This window comes from Hippichthys cyanospilos, chromosome 9 (assembly GCF_059441005.1).
Source record: "Hippichthys cyanospilos isolate Australia breed blue-spotted pipefish chromosome 9, RoL_Hcya_1.0, whole genome shotgun sequence".
NCBI lineage: Eukaryota > Metazoa > Chordata > Actinopteri > Syngnathiformes > Syngnathidae > Hippichthys > Hippichthys cyanospilos.
In genome coordinates this window covers 16,624,542-16,640,218 of record NC_142377.1, presented here as the reverse complement: position 1 = coordinate 16,640,218, position 15,677 = coordinate 16,624,542, and the positions used below count along the sequence as shown (strand labels likewise).

Here is a 15,677-nt window from a genome sequence, read left to right as displayed (position 1 = left end):
TTTCTTTTGCATTACTGTGTATAATTACTCAACTTACAAGAAAGCCAAGAATCTTTCAAAGGGAGTTAGCAAGTGGTGTAGAAATTGGCTTCTTAGTAATAATTAAATAAGATCATTGAAAAACCCAACCTAACCCTGACATAGTTAACTCTTGAGCAACTACAGCAAACTACACTTGTGACTCAACCAATCCCGCACATAAACAAACCAAAAATCGCAGTTGAATCGGCGATAGCCTTTCTGTGCTTAAAACTTAACCTTAAACAAAGAGTGAGTCACTTCAACTTTTGCTGTGCTGTTAACTTGTAATGAGTTGGCACCAATGAGGTTATGTAAATAAAACATTTTAAAGTCAAAGGCCTATTTAATTGTTTGCACAGCAGGTAACCTCTGTGAGACTTCATGAAAGTGTTGCCATTTAATTACGCAAAACACATTTCAAATTGTGACACACCTGTAGACATAGCTTTGGCTTTGAGAACGGAGCAAGCCACTAAATCTCCAATATCACTTGGACATACGATTGGTTTTTAGAAGTCTTCAGTCAATGTAAATGAAATCCCTCGAAATGGTGGAAATACGTATGTGTGTGTGTGTGTGTGCCACTTGTCATGGGTTGGGTGGGGTAAAGATCCATGTTAATCTGTTGGATTCACAGAGGTCTTTCCACACCCAGCCTGAGGCTATGACACACCAAAACATGCTGCCCTAATCTCTTGCATTGGGGGGGCTGCTACCAGCAGATAGTGAAGGTGCAACTCACTTGACTGGGAGGAGGTTGGTCTCCATTAGGCATACCTCATATTTTGACTTGTGTCACTAAAAGAAAGCACAGCATCATAACGCTTTGTCTGCCACATGGGGTGGGTGTGTAAATAATAGATCAAATGCACCGATGCTTGACTTTCTAATTTGTGAAAAATGAAATCCGATGGAGCATTTACCTAAGGTGGAGTATGTAATTACAGTAATTAATCTTCACAACAAAATAAAGCCCTCATGTTTTGATACAGAAGCCACATTGAAGTCGCTCCAGTAACCCATAAACAATTATATTAGGGGTTCTCAGCCTTTTTTTCACTGATGCACCCCCCTGTGAAATATTTTCTCGGGTATTTTTTGGGATGAAAAAAAAAGACGTCAGAGTGCTGCTCCATGAAAGCCTGATTTGTTAAATTTTAAAACTACAATTGTAATGGAATTTCAAAGCGTATTTTATTCAGCAACTCCAAAAGATGGACTGTGTAACATTATCTGTCATCATCGTTAGCCGAAAAATTGTGTCACTAATGACAAAGCACACCCGTATAACACTTAACAAAATAAAGGCATAGAACTTTTGGCAAAGAAACCAAAGAAAACAATTTAGCAGCAAACAAGAAAATTAATTGGAACTCTGTGTTCCAATTAATTTCCTCTCATTTTGAAAAGACAATGTCCTGCTCAGCATTTAAATGATGTACTTGTTGTGATGAGGTTTTTAGGCCAAGCACTCCCTTGCTTGGAAAATGTGTTGCTAATGACAATGCACACCGGTCAACGACGTCCTAAATAAAGGGAGCTAACGAGGTACACACGTACACCTTGTGTTCCAATCAATTTGATGATAATTTGAAAAGAAAACTGTACTCTGTCACCAATGTTCAACGTAATGTATATGCAGACAAACCTGGGCATTAAATATGGTTTTAATTGCCTTGAAACAACATTAAAAAGCGTTTCAAATAGATTTGATGATACCTGCAGAAACCCTGGGGTGCTTATACCCTCATGTCAGCTAAACCTTGGAGGTGATGCAGTGGCAAGTTCACCGAGATGCATGCTCGGGAATGAGTGTTTACCCTGGTATTGGATATGGAACTACCGTGCGCCTTTTACATTTGCATCCATTTGAAATAGCTCCAAAAGATAGATGACCTACCACAGTGAATAAGGGGTTCACGTTGACAATGCAGCAGAGTCAGAAAAGGCACAAGTGCTAAACACCGCGGCCGTGGCAACTCTTGGCAGGTGTGGCAGGAACAAGTAGCAACCAATCGAGAGGAGGTAGCCGGCGAGAGGACTTGTAGTCCCTCCCCGGGCCGCTAAGGGCTGAGAGGGGAGCCGGTGTGCTAAATGTTCGTGCTGCAGAGGGACGATGGTGGAGGCTTGCTAAACATGGCGGCGGCGCTCTCCGAGGATGGGAGCTACGGATTAAATTGTGGCCAACACAGCGCCGGCAGAGTTACCGTTCTGCACGTCAAATTAACCGAGACAGCACTGAGAGCGATTGAGAGTTATCAAAATTGCACGGTGAGTGAGATGCCTTCGCTCGTACTGAAACGATCACCGGCTTTTGACACTTCTCCGGGAAGCCCAACTGCCACGCAATGCTAACGCTTCTCGTTAGCTCGGTTGTTGGCAGCGAAAATAAAAGCCTAAATTTCCATCGTTTTTTTCAAAGATCGACTAATGAAACAACGGGGAACGATTAATCTGATTTTGTGCGTTTGTGCAGAGTGAGTTTTAAGAAGTGACACACGTTGTTTAAACAAGAGGCTGGCTTGCAAACTATGACACTTGGAAAAGCTGTCGTTAGCAATCTGTAAGTGAGAAGCATTTTAGTGCTGTGCCGTGTAGTCCATTTTCTTTACTTTTTCCCCCCCAGACAAACTAATGTGCTTTCACTCAGATAAGTTTAAATGTCATTAACACGAGGGCGTCACCAGCCATTTGTTAAATACACTTGGTTCCAAAAGGAAATTGTTTGCTTATTTTAATTCGACAATTAGTGTTAAAGAGGTTAACTGTGAGAATTAAGACGAAGATGAAGCAAGCTAGAAGGATGTAAATTACTGAGCGTGCTGCTTTGAGAATCTCGAGCCTGTTTCAGCCAAAAATGAAGTTATATATTTACACTTTCAATTGCAGAATAAGAAAGCCAAACTGCTCATTAACTGACATGCTCCCCTTTAGGAGACAAGATGACACACGCGTATGAGCAAATATCTCTAGTTTAGTTGGAAAAAAATGATTCATTTTGCTGTGTTTGCTGAGGCATCAAAAATCTTTTGTATATCACAAGAGAACCTCTTGCAGTTTATCTGCAAATCTTTAGGTATTATGGTATGAGGTTTGTATATTTATGACAGCACCCTGGATCTTGGCAGAAGAATCTGTTAACTGGGTGTGCTATTTAGTTTAAACTTGGGACACTGCATAACTGGAGGTATATTTAACTTGCTAATCTTGAACCATACACACACATGGGGTTACCTCACCGAGGAATGGCACAGGTGATCTAAGATGAAGTTTGAGTATTTGTGCCTGAAGTCTACCTGAACTCAACTTTTGCAACAACAATATTGTTACATAAGAGCCTCGGGCCACTGTAAGCGTCGATGGAGCGATCAGAGGTCTGAAGGTGATCTTTATGGCACTAATGTATGTCAAGAATGAGACATGGATTTTGACCCCGTTTGAAACAATTTGTGGGTAGTGGGCACCGCTCGTGACCTGGTATGCATGCTGTTTTCGGACGACTTGCCATCCATCTCTTGCTGACTGAGCAGCCAAACCTGCCTGCTTTTTGTTTCTTGCCCTCTGGGCAATGCTTGTTGTGACTGAACCAGTGCTTCGCAAGCTGGCTATCTTTGTCTTTCTGTGGTGATCTGAAACGTGATCAGAACTGGTTGCTGTGGGTATTAGTGGGGGAGGGAGAGAGGGAGTGGGTGAGTCAGTGGCTTGGGGAGGAGAAGTTTAACAACCATGACATGAAGAGTTCTGTCCCATTCCTGGTATATGTACATTTATCTTTGCTTATCTGCATGTAGGGAGATGACAATTCGTATAGACTTTGTGTTGTGTAACGAAAGGCAGTTTTTGCTGAAATTGGTTGACGTAACTGTTTTTAGAAGTGTTTGCTCTAACTTTGAGAAAGATCTGGGAGCTCAATGCTTCTCTGCATATTTGTGGCAGTGGACACCAGTTCAATTACACATGAAAACCTACTGGTACATAAAACAACAAGCTTTTTAGAAAAAGCCTCCATCAATTATGTTCAGCTCCCTGCTTTGAGAATATTTTGCAAAGTAGCATAAAGCCCTATTTCGGGGTTTTTTTCTTTTTGAATTCAGACAATCCAAGATTGAGTTTTATTGCTGTTGGTCTTGCTGGTGCGACAGGCCCCTAAGGCTCTGCTGCTGCATCTGCAAGTTCCTCAGTGTCAGTCAAATATTCTGCTGGTTTTTCCTAAATTTGTGTTAATTGTGCCTGACTAACCCGACTGGAAAGACTCTGCCAGATCTATTTTTACAGTGACGTTGCACTGCATTAAACTTCATTTTATTCTCTTTTTTTGCAGAATGTATCGCCTTTGAAGCCGACAATACAATTCAAGGGGCTCCAAGGGGTAAGAATGCTTTAGTATTTAGGATAAGTTCTGTTTGGTTATGCTTTGTAAAACCAGTAACAGCACATAGTCAGTTATTCTTTTGCTTAATGAGCTGCTTAACTGCTTATGTTTTAGCTCTAATCTATGCTATTAGTAGTCAGTAACTAAAGATGGCTGTGCTTATTTATGGAGTATTTATACAATGACTTATGTGGGGCAAATACAAAAAAAAAGGATATGAATCAATTTTATAACTTTCATGATTCTAAAATAATTGTTTCACTAAACCACACACCTTACTGTTTTTCAGTCACATTTTTGTTTGAGGATGAAAAAAAACTCAATAAATCCAGTGTAGTTGTTTTCTTTTAATGAGACACTTTTAAGTGGCTGAAAGTCCAAAGTATTTGTCGTATGTTCCTGTTTTCAAATGTACTGAATAAACATTTTGTCTCAAAATGTTAGTCTTTAGTAATTAGAAGGCAACTGCTTATTTAGATGCTGCACTACTGTTGCTTCCAAAACGTATGGCAAACTACATACAGAACAAATATGCAGAAAAGATACAAAAGAATGCAACAGGTGACATTACTTTATTCATGAAAAATATGCATAGGTACACGGATCATGTGTTATCTAATCAATCCTCCTACCAGTTATTAATAACTGCTTAGTTCCTGTAATGCGAGGGTGTATCATGAAGTGATGACAGATGTAAATGTGATTGGGAACAGATGAGTCCAACCAGGGGTAACCTTGCATCAGAACAGCGCAGGTGGGACTGCAGCTATGGAGTATTTTTAGTATTTAAATATCCTTCATAAAATTTGAAGGGAATATTGACTATTTGGGGAAAAAAACAGCACATTTGAGTCAGGATGGTTTGTTAATATGTGATCAGTAGGAACGGCAACTGTGTCAGGCTGTCAGTACCAAAGCTTAGTCATTTACATCTATATGGAGACCCTATGGAGCATTCAAGCGCTGCTAGCTAGCGGCTAATTTAAGCTGACTCGAGCCACCAGTAAACACTGGCGACAGGTGTCATTTGTCAATCTTAACGTAATTAAGTCATTTGTTTGAGCCCTGAATTGGCTATCGAATGTGATTTCAAAATAATATAGTGTCGTTTGTATCGAGAACGGGGAACAGCTTTACCGCAAGTAAAAATAAAAGTTGAAAAAGACATTGTCTCGCAAAATGGGGATTATTTATAAAGTTGGCCTTCTCACCGCATCCCTGCTGTGTTTTACTGTCACACAGTAAATTAATTGCTGCTGCTATTGGATTGGTATACGTTTTTCTGATGTGTGCTGTAATAAATGGGTATCTGGGACAAAAAAAAAATGCCTCGGAAATAACTCGAGGATCCATTTCAGCCCTAGGTCCAGGACAATCAGCCCAGTGACAGTACACATTTAAATGAGATTTTTTTATTTTTAATCAGCCTGGAGGATGTTGGACTTTCTGAAAAAAAAAAAAAAAGTTTCATTTTCATTTATTGTGTGGGTCCTTTCAGCGCATAAAAATCCCCAAGACAGATTCTTCCACTGATGCCTCCCACCATTTTGATTTCTCCCTGTCTAACGTTGGCAAAGACAACCCTCAGGGAAGCTTTGATTGTATCCATCAGTATGTTTCAAGGTAATGTTCCGGTCCTACGAAACTTTGCCAGCAGGTGGTTCACCTGTAACCAAGCGTGCCTCATTGTCTCCAGCTCAGGGGCCTCCCACCTGGCATTATTGGCCACAGTCCAGGACAAGGTCACAATATGCGCCACCAATGACTCCTACCAGGTGACTCGGGAGCGCATGACCCAGGCTGCGGAGGACACACGTGAACGTGGGACCAAAGTCATCAAACCTGGGGGCCAGTACAGAGGCAAGGCCCTTCAACTCTTGGTCACACTGCCTAAAAATCATCTGCTCTACGTGGCTCCTATAGATAGATGTCAGATTGAGTCTACAAGCCGCTCTGTTTAAAACCCCACCCCTTTTCAGAGACCGAATAGGGTAAAGCTGACCTGCTTGACTCCATACAAAGCCCTTAGGGCTACTGACTAAGCCATTCTGCCATCTCGCTCTTTTCTAGATTAGCGGTGGGACTGATAAGGGCCAAAGGTAGATGAAACCGTTTGCATTTCATTGACACGCCACCTGCCAGGCGCTGCTTGTTTTTAAGTAGTTAATGTATCGCTTACAAGCAACCGGTTCTGCCCTTAACAGTTTCCTCCCACTTTATAAACAAGTTGAGGCAAGTGTTCTGTTTACCTCTCTAAAGAAGACCTAAACCCCATTTATTCAACTTAAAATCAACTCAGCATCGGTACGACAAAACGTACAGTCAATGTATTTAGCTATTTTCAGCAAGCATACAATTAGTACTTTCAAAACACATTTTTCACTTGCTGTCCACTGAAAATGACATCACGTGTTCAGGGCTCATGGCTTCTAGTGTGAAAGTCACATGTCCAACAAGTCAGCTGTGATTGGTCATTACCTGACTCTTGAGCACATGTGATGCCGTTTTTTGTCAAAAAAAGGAAAAAAAAAATATTTTCACAGGTATTAATTGCACAAGAAAATAATGGTCAAATCATTCAGAGAGAGATAACTTTTTACTGCCGAAAACAGCTATGTTTAGTGTTATTTTAAATGTATATTTTCTAGCCATAAACAAATATTTTTCACACACTTTTTGTTTTTGGTTAAGACACATCAACATAAATTAACTTTTTTTTTTTTAATTTTACATAAGGCCTCGTTCTATTGGAATATTCAACCACTGTTATGATTTCTGTAAAAAAACATATTATACTTTAGCTGCCACTTATTTATAATAGGAATAATAAATATAGTACAGTTGCTGCTATCAGCAATCTTTCAATGCATAACACTCTATCTCTAATTTCATTTAATGATGCAATTATCATTATTGTATTTAGAGTTCCTGAGCAAAAATCAAAACATCATGATGAACATTCGCACACTCACATCCTACAGAGTTTGGCTGGCTGCGCAGGTGTTACAATGCCATCATTTTTTTTCATCACATTCCAGACATGACAGTCTTGGGCGTTTAAACTGAACAATCATGAAACTGTATCGAGCTGGTTATCTTTTTATAGAATATGCACGACACAAGCCCTGTATTGTTTTTTTTTTTTATACGGACAATTGGCTTTCCCGGCTTCCTATGAGTCTGGTACAAACACTAAAATTAAAGCTTATTCAGTGACTTCATGGTGAAACAAGCTCCAGAATTTAATAGCAGTCCATGCAATCTGCTAAACAAGCATAAAAACTCCTCCAGCCTGTTTGAAGGTGCTCTGGGAATAAATTAGCATTAACAAGGCATGATAAAAACTAGGGAATATGAGAAAGCCCTGATAAAAGTAGTAGTTAAAAAGGCTTGTTAGGAGGTGCTTGTTTGTAGAATTAGAATTCAATTGAAAGTTACTAAGCCTTAAGCATCATATTAAATGGCTGGCTACAGCATAAGCTGGCAAAGGTAAACTTTTTAAACTAAAATGGCACCACTTACGTTTCCCACTCTGCTTTTTTTATAGCACGAGGGAGCGTTTTTCCTCCCAGTAACCTTAATCTCATAAAGAGCTTTAGAATTTCATAATGCTTAAAGCGGCATTCGGTGGAAATGTGCAAACACTCAGATTTAGCGCCAGGCTCAGCAACACCACGTCCACATTTTTAGTCCAATCACTTTTCCTAATCATGTCACTGCAGTTTATTATGGAGTTTCATTTCTGAAGTCATTGGCAAATGTTTTACTGAAGATATTGCCATCCATACTTAATTTGAGAACTTAGACTTGTGGGTCTTTTGGGTTTCTTCATATTTGAAGCTTCAAATAGACACAAGTCTAACGGCGCAATCTAGTGAACTTCTGAGAGCGCGCAAAGAAGTATAACCAAGGGAAGCTTCTTATGCATACAGGGAGGTGAGAAAGCACTTGTCTATCAAGGTCGTCCCATTCTAGCTTCACAGAGAATCCTCATGTATAAAAAATCAAAGGTTCTTTGTTCAAAACTTCAAAAGAAGTCGGTACATTTGCCAATTTCCAAGTTGTGGACGTTAACCGCATACTTTTACAGCTCCAATAATAGGAACTGCTGAGCACACAAGGCTAACATCATGACATGTAGAAGCTCGTAATTGACCTGCTATCTTGTTGACAAAATACTCTTTCTGTCTTTAGGAAAGCAAGTACATGTCCGTAAAGCAGCGCCGTCAGCACCTGAGGTGGTCCCAGAGCGCAAGCGATCAACACCTATCAACCCAGCCAACACCATCCGCAAGTGCCTTTCCAACAACCCCGTATCTCAGCGGCCGTTTCGGGACCGTATCGTTCACCTTTTGGCGCTGAGGTCCTACAAGAAGCTGGAAGTGCTCGCCCGTTTGCAGCGTGATGGTATCAACCAGAAGGACCGGAACTCCTTGGGGACCACTCTGCAACAGGTGTAGTGGAGTGTCAAGGGTTTTGAAGATCTCTTCATTTCCTTGCTTGAACACGATTTGCATGTACAGATGTGTATTTTCAGTTTTCATGCAGTCATAGCTGAACGTGAAACTCACTGTCGTTTCAAAACAGGTGGCGAACCTCAACCCCAAAGACAACACTTATTCACTGAAGGACTTTGTTTACCGTAACGTTCAGAGAGACTGGCCTGGCTACTCTGAAGAGGAGAAGACCCAGGTGGACCGTATCCTGACTCGGTACTTTCATATACTTATGAAGCTATATATTGAAGACCAGGTCCGGTTTAATGTGTAGTGGTAAAGTAGGGCTTTACCGCCAATTATGGCCCTTCAAACACCGACCGGTATTTGCCTTTTATTTTTACTATTTACCTTTATTTACGCTAACCATTCACAGTAGTCGTCTGAAAGTATTACACATGAATCCAGACCATGACCTTGTATCCTTAAACACTTTTTGTAATGTCAATCTTTTTTTTTTCTCTGTCACATTTTCCTCGTTAAACAGAAAATTGGGTCTTCCTACTGAGCCGCTCTCTTCAAACAATTCTCCCAAAGACAGTTTACCTTCATCCCCTCAGGTACCTTTTGTCTACGTATACACGCTCTCACAGACCGACACACACAGCCAACCTTCTTCAAACTGTGTTTCCCCTTTGTAGAAGCGCCAGCCGGAGTTTGACTTTATAGATCCTTTGGCGCCAAAGAAAGCCCGTATCTCTCACCTCAGCAATCGTGGGCCAGCCACATCATTATCGTCCTCATCCTCAGACCGCCGCGAGGACGAAGGAAGCCCAGGCCCCAAATGCTCTTCTCTGCCCTCCAATGTCATCTCGGGCCCTCCCAGCCATCTCCCCGTTCCCTCTCACCAGCAGCCGAGCCCAGCTTCCAACTCCAACTCCCCCTGCACCCCGGAGGGCTGCGGAACCCAGGATCTGCCTGTGGACCAGAGTTCCTCCTGCCGGGACCCTTCGCCAAGCTCCCTGCCATCCGATAGAGCCTTGCCGCAGCGTTATCAGCCGCCGATGCCGACGGCCTCGCCGAGCCCTCCTCCCTGTACCTCCTCGCTCACTGTTACCTCCACTGTGATCAGAAGCCCTCCTTTGTCCGCCAGTGACAACAAGAAGCTCAAAAAGAAGTCCAAAAAGCACAAAGACAAGGATCGCAAGCGGGACAAAGGGAAACGGACAGAAAGGTGCAGTAGCAGTTCTCCAAGCGAAGCGGAGCAAGCTAAGGAGAGTCAGAAATCATCCAAAAAAAGGCAGAAGGTTGAGGATGACAGAAGAGAAGTCACGGACAAGACTCCTCACACGTATCAAGGTGCGTTTCTAATGATTACTGTCTCGAAGTCTAATGTCTGTTCACTGCATATTTGATTTCATTCCATACCTCAGATGTTCATCCCTCAGCATTTCATGCTACGTTATTTTTATTAGAACCTGTGGCGCCTCATGAAATTTTTCCTAGGGGTGGCCAGATGGAGGGGTCAGAGCAAAACTAATATCAATCATTTCAGAATATCATTATAAGTGAATATATAAGCCATAAGATGCACAATTCTTCTCTCGCTGCTGTATGTCCCATACTTCAATGATAAATAACACCTGCTGATGGTTATTGCACTTTTATTCACAGTAGATGAATCAGAAGTGTAGCAAAATTATGAAAAAAATGGAAATGCTGTTGTCAAATAAAATACAACAAAATGCTATGTGTTATAAGATAAACAGTCGACTAAATAGAATGCTAATGCTAACTTGATGCTAATTGTAAATAAACATATTTCTAGCTTTTCTTTAAACAAAATTACTAATAACCCAACCCACCAAAATGCAAGATGCCAAACAGGAAGTACCTAATATAACATATGGTTTCCCTTTCACAATAAAGCATAACTTTACATTAAAAAAAATAAAGCTGCTTTGTAAGCATACAAACACAAAATACAGTCAAATGCACGGTTATTGTAAACAAAACAGCTAGTAGGGGAAAACACAACAACAATCTAGCGCTTTATATAAAATCAAAACAAAAAAAGTCTTAATGCCAGACCTTTTGCAGTAAAATTACATGGAAAAATTATCTACTGGACGGCCAGAAGCTCCTATTTAAACTTTCTGCATTCTATAACTAGGTGTACTGGTGTTCCTGTTATATTACCAACTGGGGTTTCATAGAAATGGGATCTATGCAATAAAATGACACTTTCTCTCAGCTTTCAAAGTGCAAACCTCTCAAGTGAATTTAACAAAGCTAAACACAAAGGTCGTTAAAAAAGAACAGCTTGTTCAACCCAGGTATGAGTGAGCTATAGATCTGGGCGTGACCGTGCCAGAATGAAAAAGTGCAGTACCATCTGGGTTTGAAAGGCCAATGCTTTTTATTTAGCCAACACCCAAGTCTAAGCATTTAGTTGCATGGATTTAAATAGTACATGCCTGGTAAGAACATTCAAGTTCAAGTTGGTTCAAGTTAGTCTTTTTAATATATATAAATATAAATAAAAACCATGCGGCTCTGACGCAGTGGTTAGCACATTTTTCCACAAATCTGTATTTGAAAAACATTAATGGGAAAGAGGTCATATCATGTCATGTACTGGGCTTAAAATAATTATACCTCTAAATCTATATAGTATGCATTAGAGGGTTTGCGCAAAGCATCGCATATATCAACTTTGGTGAAGTGCAACCTACTTGCCTCTTTTTTTGTCAACAAGGCTGCGTAGCTATTGTTTTTTTTAACTTTGACACATTCTGAAAAGGAAAATCTTGTCTCCTTCAACCTTGGACTTTTTGGAGACAAAAATGCAAGAGCAGTGGCACGCACAGGTGTCAGCAGGTGGAGGGAGAAACTAAGCAAATGGCAACCTTCCACACTCTGATCCCACCGTAGTCGGTACTTGGGTAAAGAAAGCTTTGGAGAACATCCCAAGTAAGATGATAACCAAATAATTTCTGAAGACCTCCTCTTCAAACAAATTGGTCGGGTCTGAAGATGACGACTCGTGGAAGAGTAACCAGGATGTTTAAACAGATGATGATGAGGAAGTACGGGAGTTATATCCATACATTGAATTAGGAGGAGCTATTAGGCATTTCAAACAGGGCTTTTAAACAAAAATAATATTCAGCTGTGTCAAAAAGCCAACCATTGAAGCTTGCAACAAGTATGTTACTTGATAAATGATGTAGAAGTCGACTTGTATTTGGAGAAATACGATATTGCATATTACTTTTGCGCTTTTCTTTCAGACTACCAGGAAAAAGATAAGAATCCAGGCCAATCTACTGTATTTTCATCCACCGTCGAGGTGCCTGACTATGAAATGTAAGTTGCCATTGACAAGCATTGCTTTCAATTACATTCAGATGAAAGCAGTGCAAAACTAATATCACACTAAGTGAGAGGGAGGGAGGTTCCTCTCCTCCTTCTACCATCATGTAACCACAAAGTTGAGCCGTCTGGACTCAGTCTGCACAAATCTGTCTCTAATCTTTACAATCCGGCGAATCTTGCCACGTCACATTTACTTCCACATCACATTGCATTTAAAATAATCCCCACCTTTAGTTCTTAGCCCTGCCGTCATGGAACTAAAACAAGGAAACTATGACAACAGCATGTCCTTTTTTTTTTTCTTTTTTTTTGACTTCCTAGAAAGTACACCGCACTGGTGTCCACGGAACAGAGACAGCACTACAAGAACGACTTCAATGCTGAATATGACGAGTACCGTCTGTTGCACGCCCGCGTGGAGAAGATCACGCGCCGCTTCACGCAGCTGGATTCCAAGTGCCGGAAGCTGGCGCCAGGCACAAAAGAGTATCAGGTCATCCATTTCTCCCCCCCCCATCATCTTTTGAGTTTTGTGAAATGCTACTGGCTCATATAAGCAGAAGCATGCAGCTGGCTGACATGAGTTCTCATGAGTTTCAATTTTATTTTGTAGAAGGTGCAAGAAGAAGTCCTCAAAGAATACAAAAAGATGAAACATGTAAGTTGCCACAACACTCTGAAACCTGTGCTTAATTTCCTCCAATAGTGCCCTCCTTTTTTGCCCGTGCTAGCCAAAAAGCAGCATCTGTCACATCAAAGCTGCCACTCAGATTTAGTAAATTCACAGCCAATGCACTATTACATCATTGCTTTCTTGAGAGAAGTCAAATTCTGACTTTGACATTACTGTCGATTTAGTGGTGTCCAAACTAAGGCCCAGGGGCCATTTGTGGCCCGCCATCCATTTTCCAGTGGTCCGCAGCATATATTAAAAGGACAATGCTATTTCAGAAAATAACATAGTTTAACTGTAGGCAGCATTAGACGTTTGGAAGAAAAAAAAATCAATTTTGCCTCATCAGCTTTAACATTCAACAAGTAGAAAATGTATATTTTAGAGGTATGATTGTACAAGAAAAATAGTGATCTGATGACTTGTAGAAAAAGAATTCCTGCTCTAAATGGGTAAACAAGTTTAGTCTATCCTTCCATTTAAATATTTTCTTGTAAATAAGTTTTGAATGTTGTCTTCTGAGCCAGTAAGTCTGAGATGATAATTGTCTATTTTTGGGGGGCATTTACTCGGTTGTATTTTTGCTGTTGCTCTGCATATGCTTTTTTTTAAGTATTAGTAATTTAAAAATAACAGCCAAATGGATCTTTGAGATAATTGTCGACTAATATTTACCTTTTATTGCTGAAATTTGCTAAATAAGTTATGTAGCCCTTTAACCTATAAAAATCTTCACAAAAACACACTTTCCCCTAAGTTCTCAATCTTAAAAAAAAAAATAAAGAAAATCCCAGCCCTTTGGGCCACTGTCCTATTTCTTGACCGTTGTCCTTGTTCCCTGTTCTGGTTGCGGTCTCACGTGATGTCCCTGTTGTGATTCCAGTACAGCCCTAACTTCCACGGGGACAAACAGCGCTGTGAGTACCTGCACAACAAGCTGGCGCACATCAAGCGGCTGATAGCAGAATTTGACCAGCGCCGAGCACAAACTTGCTGCTGAGAGTCCTCTCGCCATATCACTGATCAGTATTGTGAATGGAGTATCCAACCGGGATGGGGGGGTGGGGGGTTCCAGCTGGCTCTTATTTATTAACACCCCCATGGTTGGTATCTGTTGCTCCTTTCCTTATTTGCCCTTATCCCATTTTGCTTCTTTCATTCCTTCCTTTTCTAAGCTTTGATTCCTAAGGCACCAGTATGGCCTGACATGTTCTCACTTTGACCTTTTTTTTTTTTTTTTTTTTTTTTTTACCCCCTCAGTTTTGGCCTCCCATTTTATGTTCCTTTTTTTTTCTGAGGCCCTGTGAAGTTGCTCATATGGGAGATACATGAAGAGCAAGTGAATTTACGGGGAACTTTTCATCTCCTGTTTGTTTTGAAGGACTTCATCTTGCGAGAATTAGAAGTATTTTTGAGCTTAAGAGAAACTATTGACTTGTATTTAAGAAAGATAAGATCTATTTATTTTTGGGACTTGTCGTGCAAGAGAGTCCGCAGATGATTTAACGTTTGGTAAGCGATGCAAACACACAAAAAAAAAGTAACGGGCCTTATGCGTTTTGACATTGCGAAGCCATTTTGCACATAAGATCCAGATATCATCTCTTGGCAAAAAAAAAAAAAAAAAACGTCTCCTCTCCCGCCTCAGTGCCGTCTTCTCATCTGAGTGTGAGAAGCAACAGCAAAGATGCGAGAAGGGGAACTTAGTGAGCTGATGTGTGTATGGATTGTAAACCGTTCTAAAGGCTATGTGGGGTGTTTGAGGAAACCAAAGGTAAAGACCGCCTAGGGGGGCAGTGTTCTCCTTGCACCGACAGCGTTGATGTCAGCGGTGCATTATGGGTGCCTTAAGCTGTTTACACTCGAGGTTGGTGTGGGTTCACCCTTTTGGTGTGTAGCCTATACTAAAGAACTACAACTGCCTGGCAAAAGGCTGCGTGTGAATGTGTGCGAGTGTGTCAGAAGCAGAAAAAGAAGGGATGTGAAGCCTGGTTGGTGTTACAAACTGCACGAGTGTGACTTTGAATGATTGTGCGAGTGAGATTGAGAGACGGAAGAAAAAAAAGAAAAATCTAGAAAAAAAACGAGAAACTTGAAAACTGAAAATGAGACAGGAGAAGAAAAAAAAAAAAGCTGCTATTGTTTTTGACCAGCCAGAGCACCCGGAGTAACAAAAGAGACGTTTGTCGGTTCTGACTTGCCTCTTCCGCTGTGTGGATGTGCTTCTTTGTTAAGGTCATCCACCGGACGACACACTTGTATTATCAGGTCAAATGGATTTTGATCATTTTGAGTTCTGCCGAGCATTGATGCTTAATTCGACGAATGCATTCTATGGAAAATGAAAATATATTTTTGAGTCTTTGTTAACAAGGGAAACGTTTACAAAACCTGTGTTAGAATCTTAATACTTTTCCGGTACACTTACATGGAGTAGGATTTCTGATTGGGAAATGGCTGGCTGGTGAGGTTATTTTGCCTCCGGCAAGGGGGCATCACCAAGGATTTCGTTGGGTTTACCTGAAACTGCAGAAGGCAAAGGTTTTACATTCTGTACATGTACGCCTATGTCACCCCAGCAACCAAAGACACGATTTCGTTTAAAAAATAAAAAGCTTGAAATGTTCTCAGAGGGATTCATCAAAGTCTTAAATAAAATCCGATTCACAAAAATCCCCAGGCAGTATTCAGTTTTGGTTTGGGAAAGAGAAAAATAAAGTGAATTTTGAATGAATCTGATCCTGCCCAAATGAAAATGTACAAGACATTTCAATAAAATCCACTTGGTTTTACCTTA

At 40.8% G+C, this 15,677-nt stretch overlaps 1 protein-coding gene and 1 long non-coding RNA gene across 3 annotated transcripts in view; one reads left to right on the top strand and one right to left on the bottom strand.

Annotated features, from left to right (window-relative positions):
- The window catches only part of LOC148419158 (uncharacterized), a 23,971-nt gene extending 21,622 nt beyond the window's left edge, over nucleotides 1-2,349 (bottom strand). For both annotated transcript variants that reach the window (XR_015866639.1, XR_015866640.1), the window contains exon 1: nucleotides 1,922-2,349. This is a non-coding gene — a long non-coding RNA (uncharacterized LOC148419158). The remainder of the gene's footprint in view (nucleotides 1-1,921) is intronic.
- Nucleotides 2,040-15,677, top strand: ell2 (elongation factor for RNA polymerase II 2). The gene is made up of 12 exons (XM_088423933.1): nucleotides 2,040-2,292; nucleotides 4,343-4,390; nucleotides 5,892-6,016; nucleotides 6,090-6,253; nucleotides 8,588-8,847; nucleotides 8,981-9,105; nucleotides 9,377-9,449; nucleotides 9,531-10,188; nucleotides 12,123-12,198; nucleotides 12,529-12,700; nucleotides 12,821-12,865; nucleotides 13,764-15,677. The coding sequence occupies exons 1-12, from the start codon at nucleotides 2,116-2,118 to the stop codon at nucleotides 13,878-13,880; spliced, it is 2,040 nt and encodes a 679-aa protein (XP_088280059.1). The 5' UTR covers nucleotides 2,040-2,115; the 3' UTR covers nucleotides 13,881-15,677.